We start from the raw sequence: 14,200 nt of genomic DNA, 5'->3' as shown, positions 1-14,200 counted from the left end.
ATACTGTTATAAAAATATTTACGTAATGTTTTATTAGTTTTACTATTATTTAATAATACTGTGTATACAATAAATTAATAACCCAAATGAAATGCATGAAATGAAATCAGTCTTCTGTTTTCCATTAAAGTCTTTCAGGATTTGACAAGTTATTTGATAAACAATAAACTGTTTATTTGAGCAACAAGTGTGTAAAAAAAAACAGCATCAACTTCAGAACTTCAGAACAAAATATTATAATTCATAAACAATAAAATGATTAATTCAGAGTCTGAATCAACCTCCTGAGTGTTTCACCAGCTTCTAAAAACAACACTGACAAACTTAACCTGTGATCAGTAATTGGAATTTTCTCATAGTGACTTAAAATTAAGATTTTTTTCTTAAATAATAATAATAATAAAAACCCTGCCAGAATCACACGTATACAGTCCATAAAAAAATTGAGATGGCAAACAATCTTGTATTTGAATGTGTTGCATACAGATATATACAAATATACTATAAAACAGATTTATAAAAATATTCTCTGTATGAAAACTTTATGGGTTTGTAATGAGATGCTCCTGTTAACCGCAGTTCAAGAAAACTCAGCTGCTGATTGGCTGGTGTGGGAGCAGTGGGTGTGACCTCAGGTCTCCATGGTGAGGGCCTGTTGGAACAGGTGAGAGGTATTTTGAGGTACAGAAGAGAGAAAAGGAAACGCTGTTCTCATACCTCGAGTCTAAATGACCGCACTGTTAGTTTTGTATGTTTTAAACATTAAACTTGGAGCCGTGTTAAGTTTATATTACTGCAGACCACTTTTCAAAGCATATTTCACTTTTTTTTCAGGGCTAAAACATTTTGTTGTGCATTTATAAAATACTTAAAATAGTTTAAGAAAGGAATCAATCACAATAACTGTTTAGTTTGCTTGATTTATTAATTAAAAAAGTTATTATCAGATGATAAGGAAAGTCCAAACTGGACTGTTTATTTCAAGATTATTCTGTTTAAATTTAATATCTTTAATAACCCTAACCGTAACACATACAGCATATTGTCTACTTGTAGAATAAGCAGAATAATATATAATGGACTGTATTTACCCTTCAAAGTCACAGCAGTTCAGTGACTGTCCTCCTGTAAAGCGTTGAGCTCAGCCACTCTCCTGCTCCACTCCTCTTCTGTCATTTCTTCCTCTTCTGCTCCTTCCTCAACATCCTCCTCGACCTGGTGCTCTCCTGAAATACAAATGATCATGTTACAAAGACAAAAAAAAAAAAAAACACCAGCTGATGGGAAAGAAAAGCCTATAATCCCTGACAAAAGGGGAAAGAAATATACAAATCCTCACCGGTGCAGGTGAGAGCGGTGCAGACCCAGTTTCCACAGGCACACACACACTTGTTACACTCCATCTGAGTCTCAGCTCCGTCCTCGAACACCTCGTCCTCCAGAGCACACTCTTCATCACACACACAAGAAAACATGCAGATAAATGGACACGTACAAAAAAACAAACCAGACTGGATTTATATATTTTTGATGTCTGTGTGTCATTACTTCTCTCGTATGGATGGTAGGTGGGTGTCATGCAGTTGACGAACTCAGTTAAACTCAGCTTCCAGTCTGCGTTTTCATCCGACAGCTCGATCAAAGCATCGACACACAGAGACCTGAGACACACAGAGAGAGTAAGTGATGTCACACATTAACTAATGATTTAATTACAATAACGTGCAGTTCAGACTTTGCGTACAGTTCTTGATAACTGACTATATTTTTGTTTGTATAAGTTTTTATACCTCAGCAGCAAGTTCGTCTCCAGAGTATTGGAGTACGTGAGGTTGAGGGCTGTTTCATTATGTTTCAGGAAGCTCAGGAACTCTTTGGAGTCGAGCTCTGAATCCCCGTCGTCGTACATCTGAAACACGCAAACGCAATCTTCTTTACTTTCACAACATTTATAGGTATTTATCTCGTGGTTAGTGGTTTTCGTGGTCAGATCAGAAGTGACGTCTGTGAGAGGAAGTTAAAAAATTGTGACCTTAAAGTACGTTTGCAGAATCTCATTAGTTGACGACACATTCGAGGTCAGGTTGTCGGATCCGACCTCCTCCTGAACCCACTGGATCACTCTCTCTCTCAGCCAATCACGATCAGACAGGAAGCACACGACTACGCAACGAAAACACAGGAGCAAACAGAAAAACAGTTGATAAAATGTCCCTGCAAGTTCAAAGTCATACACCAATAATTTAAATTTGAATAAGCTGCAGACTTACTGGGGCTCACATCTGTCTTTGTTGGTTTCTCTGCAAATACAAACACACACACCGACGTTACAGCTCACATTAAAGCTTTAACTGTACTGTAGGAGTGTGTTTGATGGTGTGTGTGTGTGTGTGTGTGTGTGTGCACTGACCCTGACAGTGTCCTCTGTGCTCTGCATGTATCTTGGTGTGTGTGACGCAGGCGTCTCTGTGCAGCTCACAGTGGTTTCTGTAGGATTTGCCGTTGCTGCCACACACCCAGTGCTCCGTCTCATCACACCGCTGCAGAGAGACGCGAGGGTCAACACGAGTTTAACAAGAACGGCCTGCAGGATGATTTAAGACGACGCTGCAGGGCTCGGTGAGAGGTCAGACATCAATTAAAGTGAAACTTTTGCTTGTTTTTCAGCTAGACACACTACCTGTCTGCTGACAACTTTTGTGTTTTTAGGTCAATCAGTGTTTTTCTGTGTTTTATGAGATAGAAATACGAGGCGCTGAATCTGTGCTGCCCTTTATTTCTCTGCAACCAAGACTAACACACTTTTATGTATTTAAAGAAAATTTACTTTGAAAAGAGGCACATGTGGAAACATTTTAAGTGGGCCTACTGAAAGTACTTTTTCCCTTAATCACTTCTCAAACTATTCTTTCTTCTGCCTTTTTTCTTGTTATATTCTCTACACTACTTCATTTGTGTTGTTCGTTGTGCTGCGATGACACAATTTGACCAAATCATTTAGATTTCAAAATGTAAAGTCGTTTAACGCTGGATTTTAACACATTTGTTTTTCTTCATATACTTGATTTTAGTCCTTTTTTGTAGCAACTGTTATAGCATGATTGAAACGATGTATAACGATTTACATGAATATTTCCACTTTCAGACTTTACTAACAAGTCCACAGCTTCCAGATCTGTCAAGCTGCACTTTATCACATCGGTACTTTGTGCTAAACGCCAACTTCTGTCAGTTTAAGTGTTAAAACAAGATTTTCAATAACTTTACCTGTAGACAGCGACAGACTGGTTCTCCTCTGTCATTGGATACACACTCTCGACCTGCACCACAGTGAGTCCTGGCACACACCGACTCATCCTGAGAAACACACAGAGGGAGAAATGTATCACGTTTTCAAGGTATTTCTGTGTAATATAGTGTGTGTGAGTATGTGTGTGTGTGTTTCAGACTGCAGATGGTGACCTCTGACCTCCCACTGGGAGAGACACACGCTGTTTTGAATGACAATGGGTCTCGACACACACACACACGCACACACACACAAACTTATTATAAAGGCAGCTGGACGGCAGAGCAGCCCATTTTGAGGTTTCTTTCTCCAGAAGTCGTAAAAAGGTTGGATACAAGTTTTACACCCAGTTTAGCTGTAATACTTTTTTAAAAAAGTGGAATAAAATGTTAACATACGTAAAATCTGACAACTATGGTGAGTGTCACAGGTAAAGACTTGCAAAATCTAACGTTAACTGCAATAACACGGCAAAACCAGGAGTTTGTGTATAACATGTATTATCATCTGACACAGCCTAACAGACTCAGAGCTCAGCAATATGAACACAGGCCAAAAACTATTAAATAAGACCCATTTTTCTTAGAAATAAAGAGTTTTCCTTCAACATATCTTTATTTCAGCCTGAGAAAGAAAACTTTTCAAAAACATTTGTGGCATTTTTATGGTTTAGGGAGAGAAAGAGAGAGAGAGAGAGAGAGAGAGAGCTGGGGAGTGACATGAGAATAACCATGACCATGAACTACAAAACTGAATAAATCAACATTTATCTTCCTGTTTAGAAGTTACATGAATTCATAACAACAAACAATTCAGTCGAGGATGAAAACACACTCAGACGTGCACACACTGCACACAAACACACACATTACGTTACACACTTGACTGTAAACAAAAATTAGAAACAAAGATTTTCTCAAACAGATGTTGACCTTGATATTCCACACATTCCTCTGTGCTTGCAGGTCAGCAAACCACACACACACAAACCACAAACACAAACACGAACGCACACACACACACACACACACACACACACACACACACACACACACACACAATAGATACATCTGTTGCCTCCAGCTGACATCTGCTACACCGCAAACCTGCTGTTAACAACCAGCTGACTGCAGCAAAACACACACACACACACACACACACACACACACACACACACACACACTGCAGTGGTTTGTTGGTATAATTACATTTTTTTATGTCTGACCTTGTTTTGAATATAAAACAACTCGTTCTCTCTCTTTCTCCTTCACTCTCACTTTTCATTCATCTTTTTCCTTCCCCCACTCACCATCTTCATATTCACATTTTACCAAATGTTTTACCAAATCCATCCAACAGTTGTTGTTTTTTTCAGTCTGGGCCAAAGTGGAGAGCGGACCAACAAACTGCCGGACTGTCTCTGCCGTCTCTAAAGCCACAGCGTCATCATGGTTAATAACAACAAGAACTCCTGAGCTTAAACTTCAATATCTGTCAGAGCATCAGATAAAAACAAACAGTATATTGTTTGACCTTTGTTTATGCAATACATTTTAAATGAATCAACACAAACGTTTCTCCTTTGATGTGCATTTTTGACTGCCGGGTGATAAAACAGCTGCAGAGGAAGCTCCGGGTTACAGATTGTGTTTAAACCAGAGTTACAGCTGGAGCCGCCGACAGCCCTCATCACACACATACCTGAGGACCTGCTCACTGTCTGAGCAGACACACACACACACACACACACACACACACACACACACTGTAGTGTGTACAGGAGGTATTCAATATTTAGCCACTTTTCCTGTAGCCAGAGGTCGACATCAGTCTTCTCTGAGTGACTGCTCTGATGGATTTACAGTCGTCTTGTAATGAAGGAAAAGTGAAAAATGGAAACTAAATTGAAAACGTCATCACTGTTAACATTTTAACCCCGAAGTCAACAGCGTGTGCCTGCAAGTGGTCTTGTGTTTTCAGCCAGTCTGCCTGTTTGTTTTTTTCCAAATACACTGTTATCTGAGTTCAGTCTGGTTTAAACTTAATACTCTTGTTTTCATTCAAATGTAGCTGCTCAGAAATACAAGATAGAATAACCGCAGTGGTGGACTGTACTTCCACTTTTATACAATTTTATACCTCTACTCCGTTACTTCTGAGGCACTTTCTGTTGATTAGAGTTGATAAAAGTGTGCTACTTCTTCAGCTAAATAAAATCTTTTAAAACCGTCCTGGATTAGCTGGAAAATACATCATCACAAAGCTGAAAACATGGAACTTTTTGGAGATATGTGATTCTCACTGGACTGCGTTGCTTTACTAGAATTACTCATGTAAACACAATGCAGTGACTACTGTAATGCTTATGTAAGTCGCAGGTGAAGATAATATTGAGTCACAGTGTGAGTTTACCTGGGCCAGAGGAGAGGAGGAGACAGGAGGGGAGGAGAGGAGCAACGGCAGCAGGAGCAATGAGACGGTCAACATCTGGAGAGGAGAGGAGAGGAGAGGAGAGGAGAGGAGAGGAGAAAATATTGGATTCATTAGTTAAAAATTCATTAAATTATCTCAATATTGTGCAAAAAAATGACAATTATAACAGTAAAACTACTCATTTACCACAGACTGCTACTATTACAACCACTGTAGTAGCACTACTGTTACCACCACTAATGCTACAATGACTGCTGCTGCTACTACTGAGAAATCAATTAAAGCAGCGTACCGTGCTGTGCCAGTCCAAACACAGTTTGTCCAGATGCCGTTGCTTTAAAACAGCCTGTAAGAACAGGTCAGTCAGTATCCTTAGATTCACTCCACAGTGTTTGAGCAGCAGTCAGTCAGTCAGCAGTGAAAAAGAAATCCTAAAAACAGTCAGGAGGTAAATTCATATCCAAATATCCAGATTATCAGTATGGATCCATTGAGCAGAAGCTGTCTGCTCTGCTCTGCACTGAAACAACATCTGAGTTAGAAGAAGAAAGAGGAGCAGGAGGAGGAGGAGGAGGAGGAGGAGGAGAGAAAGGAGGCCAGCTGTCCAGAGTCACACAGCCCACCTCCCTCCTCCTCCTCCTCCTCCATGCAGCTGAAACACACACAAACACACACATGAGCTGTCCTCTTGAAGGATGATACGATGAAGGCACGCGACCGGCTGACATGTTGAGGCAGCGCTGGACAGCCCAGAGGAGAGAGGAGGAGAAGTTATTACTGCTCTGACTGAAACGCTCAACAACAAAGGAAATCCTTTGACCTCCTGCACAAAACCTCTTGACATACTTCTACATGTTTAAACTGTGCTGCCAGAAGGATCTGGAAATGAAGTGGATACTTCTGGGCCACACAGACAATCAACACGCCTCACATAACAACAAGGAGTTATTAACAATCAAAAACAGCCCTTTGTGGTCGGTTTTTCAGTAAATAAAGTACTGAAACATCAAAATGCAAGTAAGCCAGCCTATAACCAGAAGATAAGATAATCGTTAATGTCTAAAGAAGTGCTCAAACTTGCAGTTGTGTTCAGAAGAAAAAAAAATCCATAGTTGAGTGTTTGATTCAGGCTGCATTAGGCCTTCACCACAGAAGACATTTTGACATGTCACCATAAGACAAGGAGAAAATAATAAAATGAAAGCTGGCCGACTTCCATGTTGTTACTGTGCTGAGCACTTGAATGTGGCAGGGCCACTGAGGGAAATTATTATCATCACTTTTTGAAGACTTTTGGGTGTTTGAACATCATATTATTTATATTTCACCTGAGACAACTGAGATACTGAGAGAAAAGAGACATTTTCAATCATTTGTTCGACACAAATCTGATTTAAAGGTGCACTGTATAATTTTGGTGAGGACATTTTACTCAGAAGTGAAAGATCTTTGAACAAAACTAAATACACAAACTCTCTCTGTTTTCATGACTGAATAAACTGAATAAACAAACTGAACATAAACAACAACACAATTTCATAAAGTGGCGGACCCTGCCAACCTTCTAGCTTCAAACACTGTTCTGGGGACCTTATTTTCCTCTGAGAACAGCTTGTTTATTCACTTATGGAAAAGACAAATATTTCTGAGTTTGTATTATTATCTCTTTAATATTTTTAAATATTGAAACCCTGATATTAAAACTGAGTCTTAATTTCTTCTCCAAAACTACATAGTGCTCCTTTAAACTCTCAAACGTTTTGGTGTAGTACCACACTGTGACCAGCAGAGGGCAGAGTCACCATGTTGCATGTGTACGTGCAGTTCGATCTTTACAGTGTCAGAATGCAGCACCAGGTTTTCTGTCTGCCAGTTAATGTGCTGTGAATGTAACTCAGTACAACTTTATGGACCACACAACTACAAGATGAACCACAATTTCAAGTTGTTATAAATTGGATTTGACACAGAATCAGGTAATATTGCAGTTGGTTGGAAAAAATTCAACTAATTAAACAATCAAAAGTTATACAAAAACTTTGGACAAACCAGAAAGATACAGGGAACAAAGCAGGAACACAGGTGCTGGTTCTGGGCTGGTTCAGCCTGTGAACCTTTTAAAAACTGCTCTGCTTTTCCACAGACATGAGAGCTACAGTAGAGTCACATCATTCAATCACTGCATACATCTCCAATTTATTGGCCTGATTACAGAGTAGGCACTGGCTCTGAACCAGCACCTGAACCGCCTTGGTCGAAAAGGGGTAACAGAGGGCCATGGAACAGACACAGGAACACTAATGAACCAACAGAGAGTGAAGGAAAAACACAGACTTAAATACACAGGTGTTAATTTACGAATAAAACACAGGTGCACGCAGACACATGAAAAAGACAAAGACAGGAAGTGGAATGTAAAACATGACATACAAGGAGAGGCTTTCAACATAAAACAGGCAATCCCAAAACTAAAACTGTCATTATCACTATCTTGTCCTCATTTAACTGAAGAAGACATGCACAGGACAGTTTTGTAGTTGAGTTACATCGGCTTGAAGTTGGGAAATGAGGGGGAGGGAGAGCACGGTATCATCTGCGTAGCTGTGAAAAGAGACAAGTAAAGACGGAGAAGAAGTGGACCTAAAACCGACCCCTGTGGCACCCACATGATTAATTGATAGATTTTTTTTAGAGTGCCCTACCCTCATTGGTTTATGAGACACCAAAAATACAGTTGCAGCGGTCAAACAGTTAATTTCATTTCATTTCCTCACAAAATGACAAATAATTTTGCAGTTGAGTCTTAAACAAAATAATCTGCATTCTCTCCCAAGCTTGACAAGGAAAATCTGCCATGAAAAAGTTTCCCTTCCTAAAGCACAGCTCAAGTTTTTCATAATCATCCAGCAAAAAGAAATCATCATAAATGGAGGACATTTTAGTAAAAAGTAAGTGCAAGTGTGGACTGCAGACAGAAACAGTGAAGCGTCTGTGCATAATGCAAGAACAAAACCAATCAAGGGCGAACCCAGAAATCTCGACCCATGCCAAGTGATCAAGGAGAATCTCGTCAAACAGCTGCACTGACACCTAGAAGCAGTTTGGCCTCTACATAACACTCTTTGGAGAGCTGACTCTGTGCTGTGGTGTTCATGGAATCCGTATTTAGTATAATAATCCTTCACATCCTCTTTTAATGACCAACAGAAAGGATCTCTTTGTCCCGTCTCTATTGAGGGTAAGTAAATGTGTATCAATCGCCATTTAATTTTAATTCTGTAAAGTTCAACTTCAAAGTTTCTCCCTCTCTCTCTGGCGTGACAGTCAGCTGTGTGTCAGAAGTTCAGATAAACCCACCCGCCTGGTGTGCACTGTAACACCGACGGAGCGCTTCCTAAAAATACAACAGAGAGGTCAGCCAGAGTGTGCGCACATCAAATGCCTGTGTGGTCTCTTTTAAGGAAAGGTATGTTATCGTTCTTCTCTTGAGCTTCGTGCAAGGCGATAACAGAGGTGTGATACATGCAAAGACACACTGAAATGCACACGCACACACACTTATGTGAGGTGTGAGAGCAGGAGAGGAGACGATGACAGGAACTAAAAGTCTGCTCACACTCTCTGCGTGTCTCTACATCGCTGAATCTGACTGGTTCAGAACAACAGATGGTCCATTATGAGTGCAGGGCTTCCACAACAACAAGCATGCCTGTGGACATGCACACCCACTGATGTGCTTCAAGTCTAGGGCTGAAAAAATATACAATTCTCCATGCTCATATAATGTTTTGATCAATTATTTAATGTATAAAATGTCACAAAATTTGCGAAGAATTTCCACTTTTCTTGTCTTCAAGGATTAATTGTACAGAAAAGCAGCCAATCCTCTTGTCCTATAGTTTGAGCAAAGTAAATGTTGGGATTGTTTACTTGGTAAATGACTTCAACCTGACTTCTGGTATTGTTTTGTCACTCTACAGCAAAAACCACCATGCTTCACATACAAGCACGAGTTCAATGTACAAGATGAAAGTCTAAAATTAGATTTTTTATCTTTTTAAATACAAATGACTAAACAAACACTATATAATAGGCCAACATGTGTTATAATACATTATGAGGAATTCACCTGGATGTTCAGAACTGGCATCAGAATCTTAGAAGAGCCACAAATTTGACCCAGCATTAGTACCCGTAATGTGTTATCATGCCACATCACTGCTGGGAGCCAGAGGAAAAAGGACAAAAATCCCTGAATTGTTGCCGAATAAGTGGGTCAATTGATATAAAATCTGCAGTTTTTTTTTTATTAGCTTTCCAAATTGACCTCAGGATGAGAGAAACGGGTTCACACAAAGTTCAGCTGTGATGTTTGGCACAAGCTCAAATCACCTGAAGTTATTTGGAACAAGTTGTTTATCAAGTAAATTGTTGTTTAAAAGTTTGGCGCATTTAAGAAAAGGTCAGAAGTTTACCCCAAATTATCTTTATGTGAATCTGCAGCTCTCTTTCTTCATATTGAACCTTGAGGGGGTAAATGTGTTCATTTGAATTAAATGTGGGGAAGTATCAAATGAAGACACGCCTCATAAACTTCATCAAACTCCTCTGAAGTGCAGCTGAATGCCACCACTTCACTGCTAAACCACCCACAGCAGTCTTAATGCAGTGAAGCAAACACTCGGGTCACAACTCTCTCAATGTATTTGCACAAACAACTTCATTATATTGAAGCTGTGTGAAACTTACAATACAAACAGAATGCAATGATGTGCAGACTGTGCTCACCGACAAAGGTTTTATGAGGTGTTCCTGAGTCCTTTTGTAAAGTGGTGAACCTTGCTCGTGATGGACTGAGCCTTTAGAGGATAACTCTTTCACACCCAATCATGATGCTATCACCTGCTACCAACAAACCTGTTAAATGGAGGTGTGGAAGTTCAGTTACCCTGAGCTGATAAGAATACAGCATGCCGAGCTAATCAGCCAAGAAAGGATGCGTCAACAATGCCAGATGTCTAATTATTGTATTTGTATGATAATTTTGCCCTCTCTCCGATGTATGATATTTTCTGACATGATCCAAGGTGCCTAAAAGAGAAGGAAGAAGTGCCAGTTGTGTTGAAATCAATCGGAGATGGAGGGAGGACCACACTAAAACCCAACAAATCTACATTGCATGACTTCTGATGAAGAAATGCCTCCAGAAAATGAAAGAAAACACTAAAGAGAGAAGGTTAACCACTGACTTATCCCCCCCAAATGATTGACAGGGCCGATAATAATTAGTATGATCAAACAAGGCCGGTCCGACTGATATACGCTGATGACACTGCACTAACACCAGCAGCACAAACAGCAGCCTTTCTTACGCAAATTCAAGGAATAAACAATGCGTCAATAAAAAAAAATCACTTGTTTACCTACTCTCTGAATCGTGTTCTTTCATTTTCTGGAGGCATTTCTTCATCAGAAGTCATACAACGTAGATACGTTGGGTTTTTGTGTGTTTCTCTGTGCATCTCCCGTAGACTTCACCACATTCGGGCCACAAAGTGAGATTCATACAAGTTGACATGATCAAGACAGTGAGACATGGATCCTACGTCTCACCTGATCTAGAGCTGAAGCGTCTTGCAGGTGGAGCTTGAATTTTTGCCTCAGCTGTTTTCATGAAAAGTATATCAGCAGGCTTCCAGTCATGCTGTCTTTTGTATTAGTATAGTTTTTCCCAAAAAATGATAATTTTAAGCCTCTGATAGTTTAAATTTCCCGTTGTGCAACGCAGGGAGGCATAACAAATTTACTGTCCAAATCTGAGAGAGAGCCACAGTAGTCATGTTTGTTATGCTTGGCTGCCATGTAAAAAACAATATTTTGTCAAGTTACAGCTAAAGCACCGCAGACTGATTTGTTTTTATTAATAAATAAAGTTGATGAGGTCAATCAGTAAAAGTATTGTCAAATAAAATTAGCTGATTGACACATGATTCTAATTATGTTTTCACAGCGTCCCAGCTGAAAGAAACTGGAGCTTCTGGTCACGTATTGTTGTTTACTACCATTCATACCAAGTGTCACATGGTGTAACCACTGTTTCAGATGAATCGAGAGGAACTCTGTTCTTCGCTGCAACCCACTAACCGATCAACGCCTGGAGGGAAAAATCAGCGCACTTGAAACTATCACAAGTTCTCTGGCAGCTTCCTTCGAATTTTTCATGCTGAACGAAGAAGCTATAGGCAAAATCCTGTCACTATATTTACCCCCCGTCATCCTTCAGTAATGATCGATTGCAAGAGTAAAGACAAGTGAGAGTCTGCTGTGATTTAGACATGTTGCACCACTTTTTTATTGAAGAGGGATGCCTAAATTACACTGCGATTGTTCCCACCACTCCTCTGCAGAGGCACTGACCTGCCAGATTGAGGACATGATCCCTCACTGGCATCCCACATCATTACCAACTAGGGGTAGGCGATTATTAGGGGCTCTGGTTATCGGTATTAGGTGTACTTGTTTCTGTGTGACAGTAGACTCTGCGATGAGACAAAACATTTGCATTGATTAACAGATCCTTGTGATTAAATCATTATAAAATTGTGAGAGCCCAGATTTTATGACATGAGACTTGGTGAAAAAAAGGTTTTGCCAGGTTTCTCACTTGATTTTTTTTTCCACACTTGGTTTCAAACTCTCTTTTATTTTACCATCTCCTCGAATAATCTTTCTAATTTCCACGTTGTTGTTTTTTTTTTTTTTCATATTTGAAAACAGATTTTTTTTTTCAAGCAGAAAAATCTTCTCATTTAGTTTCACATATGAAAATAAAATTGTCCCTGACAATTTTATTTCTCCCCTGAGAAAAAGCTCATAAAAAAAATTCCCCATCTATTTTTGTTTTCAAGTGGAAAAAAACATTTTTAGGAGAAAATGTGTGAGGGGAGAATTTATTTTCCATGTGTGAAAAATAAATGAGCCCTCAGGGCCTCGGTAAGAAACAGATACTTTGATTGAATCTTTTGTTACATTGTGAGGTGAGCCAAGACGAGCTCTGAGTCGGACCTTAACGATCACAGGAATCCAAACATTGTACCAGAATCTCAGCCACTCTTCGTCTTGATCTTGTCATCAGTACAGTACTAATTACAGTCGCACTTAAGTCTAATCTATTTAACCCATGACGCCCATCAATCACTTCACCGCCTTGAAACAACTCTGTATTAGCCCTTTGCAAATCTACTCATGATGAACTTGAGACGTGGTCTCTCAGACGCCCTACCCTGTGATGCTTAGCCCAAACCTACAGTATCATTTCCAGAGCTTTACCAAGGGGTTTAGGCATCAGGTAGAAAGGTTTACCGTCTTATTATTTTGCCTCTCATACATCATTTTCATGTAGCCTAATTACTGAATTTAACAAGGCCCTTATAGCTGACATTGGTATCTGGAACCACAAGGTCACAAATATGCAAAGAGGGACCAGTTAAACACATAAAAACTATCTCGTCAACATCAACCACATAACAGTCAGTTGACTAGTTCACCTACTTTTAGACACTTTGCTTGTGACTATGTGGGAAGAGTGTTTGCTGCATGATGGGGGATTTCCTGAGCCTGCCTGGACTGAGGCGACTGATTGCTTTGATTACGAGGACACTGCCAGAGCCTTTACTGTACATCTTCTTATATTCAGTAAAGTGTAGCGAATATATTCAAGGTGATTTATTTGTCATTATACAACACAGGGTTGTGTAACAAAATGGACGTTTGTTACACCCTCATGCCACATAAACAGTTATTTAGTCTATAAACATATATACCTATACACCCAGGAGGTAATTCTGTAGGGCATTTTTTTTAAATTTGCGTCTAAACAACAGCAACAAGACGGTGATGGTAACATGGTTGGCAGCTTCACATTAAAAGCCTGACATCAGGGAAATATAGTCCATCAAGTTTGACTGTGTTTAAGCAGCAAGCGGAGTCCACGTCTCCTCGTCCTGCTGTCGCCTACAAACGTGGTCCGCCTGTTGAGTGCATCAGCTTGATCAGGGATGCTGTGGTGGAGACATGTCTCTGTCAAGATGTAGGCACAACAGTGTCTGATTTCTTTACTTTATGCTAAGCTAAGTAGCTGTGGCCTTATACTAAACAGCTAACTCATGGTGAGAATAAGCACATTTCCCAAAAAGACATTTTTTTAAGTCAGCATGGCATCAACAGACTTACTCGCAAGTGTGTCTCCTCTCTGTTCATTCTGGATTCCCAAGTGGTGTAATCAACGAGTGCAGCCCAAAGCAACTCTGGATGCAATTGGATAAACCTGCAACCAATCGAGATGTGTGACTAAGTGTTGATTGACGCATGCAAGTCGGGGTTTGTTCTTGGTCTGTTTTCAAGCTTTCAAGTGCTTACGAAGGCTGTCTTGAGGTGCTCCGGTTTCCCCCACCATCAAAAACACGTACAGGAACTAAG

General features: G+C 39.9%; 1 protein-coding gene across 2 annotated transcripts; it reads right to left on the bottom strand.

Annotated features, from left to right (window-relative positions):
* Positions 1-158: 158 nt before the first annotated feature.
* Positions 159-6,215, bottom strand: LOC311270237 (follistatin-related protein 1-like). Of its 2 annotated transcripts, none has more exons than XM_084374984.1 (11): positions 6,015-6,215; positions 5,702-5,776; positions 3,268-3,357; positions 2,411-2,540; positions 2,271-2,300; positions 2,033-2,163; positions 1,791-1,909; positions 1,549-1,661; positions 1,340-1,450; positions 1,092-1,226; positions 159-652 (listed from the first exon to the last, which is right to left on the bottom strand). In XM_084374984.1, the coding sequence occupies exons 2-10, from the start codon at positions 5,774-5,776 to the stop codon at positions 1,111-1,113; spliced, it is 915 nt and encodes a 304-aa protein (XP_084231110.1). In that variant the 5' UTR covers positions 6,015-6,215; the 3' UTR covers positions 159-652; positions 1,092-1,110. The 2 variants fall into 2 exon arrangements, with proteins under 2 accessions (XP_084231110.1, XP_084231111.1); XM_084374985.1 differs by having other exon boundaries at positions 1,092-1,223.
* Between the last annotated feature and the right edge of the window lie 7,985 nt (positions 6,216-14,200).

The sequence above is a fragment of the Pagrus pagrus genome (genome assembly GCF_965226575.1).
Source record: "Pagrus pagrus genome assembly, chromosome: 15".
NCBI classification, from domain to species: Eukaryota; Metazoa; Chordata; class Actinopteri; order Spariformes; family Sparidae; genus Pagrus; species Pagrus pagrus.
This window is presented reverse-complemented; position numbering and strand designations above follow the sequence as displayed.